Genomic DNA, 4,428 nt, shown 5'->3' on the forward strand with positions numbered 1-4,428 from the left:
TGGAGAAATGTTAAATAAAATACCGTTATAATGGCAGCATTTAAACATCATTTAAACAATACCAAGACCAATGGGTAAACTCTGATGCTGCTCATGTAAAATGATGGAAAGCTCCAAAACAACTATTAAAAGGATCTTGTGGTGAGATTGTTAGCAACCAATGAAGTTCACTCCTCTCTGGTAAACTGGAAGTTTGCCTCTTCCACCTCTGGGCATAGACGTGGATCAGGCAGACCTGAGGCGGTGCAGAGTTGCTGGCCTGGTTGCTCAAACAAACCACCTGTAATGGCACCTACCTGTCAATCCAAGCAGCCACGCTGTTAATTATACCTAACTTTAAGCCTTAATATAATTCAAATGGGTAAGAGCAATAGAAATTAAGACTCAGTAGTTGTCATGAATGGAGAAATTAGCTATAGATGTTTATTTTTGCTGTGACATATTAACATGGGGACTCGTTCTGTAGCCAGCCTCAAGTGGCCGTTCAAGGAACTGCAGTTTTTGACACTTCTTCTTGGCTTCACTTCACAGCCGGCGGTGGCTGATCATAATGAAGAAATATGTCAGCATGTTTTATGTGTCAGGCAGTGTCTTCCTTTAGATTCTCTATATTAGGTCTGAATTGACGCGGGTTGACTCAATGTGGCGCCCTGACAATAATGCCTCACCATGTTTTTAATCACTTACACTCTTACAACTGTAAACACTGCTGTGGTTGTGTAGTTGAAGTTGTCACCACACAAGCAGCCTGGCTTCTGTCACGCTCGTCTGTGGAATAAATAGTCCACCCAGTCTCTGGCATCTTCAGCTGTCTCATTCCAGGGGGGCTCAGCCTCTAAACAACACTGATACTCCGCTCAGATGGAAAACAGAGCGAGCTGTACCAATAAGGTTGGGGTTTACTGTAGTTCCTTTCCAAATGCTTACAAGAAGAAAGAACTAGGAGGAGAGCAATAATAACCTCTCAAATTTTCCATCCAGGAACATCAAGTATTTGGGAAAATTATCAAACTGTTATCCATGTGTTGAGTTGAATATAATTTGTGATAATTATACGAGTGAAAGATGCAGATATGAGACCAGAGGAGGAGCCAGAGTATCAAACACCACCCACCTGCGATCTGCTCAGCCTTCTGCTGAAGAACAGACGTCCCACTGGAGCTGTCAACGAGGTTTGGCCCAACCTCTACATTGGAGACGCGTAAGTGACATTCTCACTTCAAGGCCTCGCTGTAATATGCTGATCTGATTGAGAAACTGTTGCCGCAAACAAGTCCTGTATTTGGCCAACTGATCGGATAAATATAAAATCTGTACATTTGAGTCACCAGTGATGCACTTGCAAACATATGCTTACAGTGGGCTTACGAAAAAAATGACTGAAGGCTACATTCCTTGTATCGTTTCTTGTGTTGCTTACAGAGCTACAGCTCAGCATAAAACCCTGTTAGCGAATCTGGGAATAACACATGTAGTGAATGCCGCAGATGGACCCCAGCACATCGACACCGGGCCACATTTCTACAAAGATACAAACATACAATATCATGGAGTCGAAGCACCAGACTGTAAAGATTTTGACCTGAGCCCATTCTTCACTGAGACGGCTGATTTCATTCATGGTGCTCTGAGTCAGAAAGGTACGAGGTGGTCAAACGTTTGTGTGAAGTAATTAAATCTGGGTTTGTGAACAGCTAAGATGCTTGGAGACTCCAGAGTTGTGGCATTTGTCTAGTATCTTCATTAAGACATTCTCAATCAGGCATTTTTTATTTCTTTAACTTAGTTTTAGGTGGATAAAGATCTGCTTTTTTATTTTATTTAATCTATTTTTATCCATTTTTAACATGAATGGAGGAATTACATGAGATTTTTGCTACTAGGATGTATAAATAAAGAAATAGTAGAGTTTGTTTTCATCCCAAATTTGTATGGTTATTAAACCATGAACTGACTTTGGACAAGAGGTCCTTTGCAATTAGTCACATTTGTTATTTAACTATATGAGCTATAGATTGCATGCTTTATATAGACAAAGCTGACATTTTATCCTGCCTCTTGTCCATGTAGGTAAAGTCCTCGTCCACTGTGCACGAGGAATCAGCCGCTCAGCGACTCTGGCACTGGCGTTCCTCATGATCAAAGAAAGACTTACCCTCGTAGAAGCTGTAGGCGCTGTTCGCAGGCACAGAAACATTCTTCCAAACGTTGGATTTCTGAATCAACTCTGTCACTTGGACACTTCCTTGGCACTACAGAGGAAAACAATGTAACATTAAGCAGTGAAGGAACAGAACCTGTAAGACCTTGGAGAGACCATTGGGATTGCCTGTTTTGACTCTTCATATTACATGTAACCACTTTGAAGACTGCCTTGTTTTAGATTTGTTCTACCTTCCAGGCAGCCTTTGGCAGTATAGCTGTTATACTGAACAGTAGCAGAACCAAGATGCAAACACAAACCAGAGACCAGACCCAACAGACCTTTTTCACAGCAGCCATTTTGACATGAAAGTAGTAAAGTAAACACAGGTGCTACCAATGATACTAATTAAGGTTCGATTCCATTCAGGTCAAACAGAGTCAGGGTGCTGCAAAACCAGAGACGGTGTTCAACACAATAACCAGAAGCTGAATGAATAAAAAAGGATTTTTAACGGTGGTGGAAAAATCCACAAAACAGCTGAGGTGGGAGATAGAGCTAAATTATATTAGCAGTCACAAGAGACTGAACAAGGCAGCGTCTGAAGGAGGAGGAGGAGGTTGGAGGTCTTTTTACTTGTGCAGGTTGATTGGATGATGGGACGTAGATTGTAACTGACTTGAGTTGTATACATAATCACATTACACAGTTACATTTTCATTGCATTCTAATGGAGTTTAAGTGCAGATTCATTTGTAAGATCCGCAGCATTACTTCACAACAATAATGCAAATGACAGAAATAAAAATTGAAGAGCCTGTTAAAGAAAGAGACTAAACTTAAACATTGACTTGGATTTTGCTGTAAGACCTGACTAACTTGAGACTTGACATGAAACTTTCTACTTTTTTGACCTGGTAAAACCCTTAAACTAAACAACAGGCCTTGTATAGCCACACAGCTTGAAAATTTATATATTTACATGAACCTATTACAGCCGTCCTTGAAAGGAATTTATCTCTGAAATATTAAAATACAGCTTATTGGAGGAAAATGTTCAAATGTGATGATATTCATCTTGATTTACTGCTTATGAAGACTTGGGCTTACCATAAAGGACTTCTGTCTAAATTTGGACTTGTCTGGAATTACTTAACACGTAACTCAGACTTTTATTGAGCCTCAACTTGGACTTCTTTCAAATTCTTTAAGACATTACTTGGAAATGACCTCAGTCTTGACTTGGACTTGTCTAAAATGACTTATTATTTGGACTTGAATTTGAAAACAGTGGTTTGATAAAAGGAGCTAAAACGCTGGTATGGTCCTTTGAGCTGTCTAAACTGTGTCTAAGCACAATCAATATCACAGAGACCATTAAAACAAATGTAGCACAACTGCCAAAACCCCTGCTGTACTCGAACAACACGAAGACAGCGTATTCCTATAAATAAACAATGCTCCACTTATATATTCACATTGCTCAAAACACTGTGTCTTAACTGCTGCAATCCTGCGTTGTACAGTTAAAACTGTGATGTCTAAAGAGGCTTGATACAAGATGATAAAAATATGCCAGCATGGTTCTGAGTGTGTATACAGATTCAGGTCAGACTTTGAAAAGAGATGAAACGCTGAAGCCATCTTAATAAGAAATGCTCTCCAGAGCACACTGGGAAAAAGAGAGAGAGAGAGAGATGCTGTCAAAATAAAAGGAATTGGATATCACAGGTTTAATGATTTCACTGTCAGAATGAATGATGGCAGAGTATGAAGATATGAGGGAAAAATAAAGGAGCCTGATGGTGTGAAAACTCTGTCTGACATGTTAGCAGCTTCATCCAGCCATTCTGCAATACAGTCATCATCACACTCGCACTTTGGGGGCTTGCATTTAGATCACTGAATGGACCATGCATATCATATAACGGGGAATCAAAGACATGTGCCATCCTGTGAAAAACCTCATCTGTCTAACAGTCTGACACATTTCAGTTCTCTTCTGGGCCCCTGAAGAGGCTTCAGAAAATGCAGAACATCCTTAACGGGTGTTGTGAGGCTGCGCTTACACGGTTTTCTCCCAGCGTCTGAAGATATGCAGAAAGGGCTGACACAATTTCAAGGAGTCGCTCATACGGCTGAGCAAAAGCTCAGAGTGTCCTGTTCACTCCAGTGAATATGGGTATCCTTTGGCAAGTGCAAAGTTTGGATAAGCACGGCTTCCTGCCAGCAGTGGAGATTAAAGTTGTGTGTTTAGAAGTGGATGGCAGGGACTGGCTGGGTGG

At 40.7% G+C, this 4,428-nt stretch overlaps 1 protein-coding gene across 1 annotated transcript; it reads left to right on the top strand.

The window, feature by feature from the left end:
* Positions 1–549: 549 nt before the first annotated feature.
* On the top strand, positions 550–2,523 carry LOC109138654 (dual specificity phosphatase DUPD1). Its single transcript, XM_019259519.2, has 3 exons — positions 550–1,201; positions 1,423–1,640; positions 2,071–2,523. The coding sequence occupies exons 1-3, from the start codon at positions 1,074–1,076 to the stop codon at positions 2,271–2,273; spliced, it is 549 nt and encodes a 182-aa protein (XP_019115064.1). The 5' UTR covers positions 550–1,073; the 3' UTR covers positions 2,274–2,523.
* Positions 2,524–4,428: the final 1,905 nt, after the last annotated feature.

The sequence above is a fragment of the Larimichthys crocea genome, chromosome XVI, assembly GCF_000972845.2.
Source record: "Larimichthys crocea isolate SSNF chromosome XVI, L_crocea_2.0, whole genome shotgun sequence".
NCBI lineage: Eukaryota > Metazoa > Chordata > Actinopteri > Sciaenidae > Larimichthys > Larimichthys crocea.

Coding starts and splice junctions, on each gene's coding strand:
- LOC109138654 (XM_019259519.2), top strand. CDS start 1,074: ATGAGACCAGAGGAGGAGCCAGAGTATCAAACACCACCCACCTGCGAT. Junction 1,202..1,422: donor AACCTCTACATTGGAGACGC/GTAAGTGACATT, acceptor TGTTGCTTACAG/AGCTACAGCTCAGCATAAAA. Junction 1,641..2,070: donor TGGTGCTCTGAGTCAGAAAG/GTACGAGGTGGT, acceptor TTGTCCATGTAG/GTAAAGTCCTCGTCCACTGT.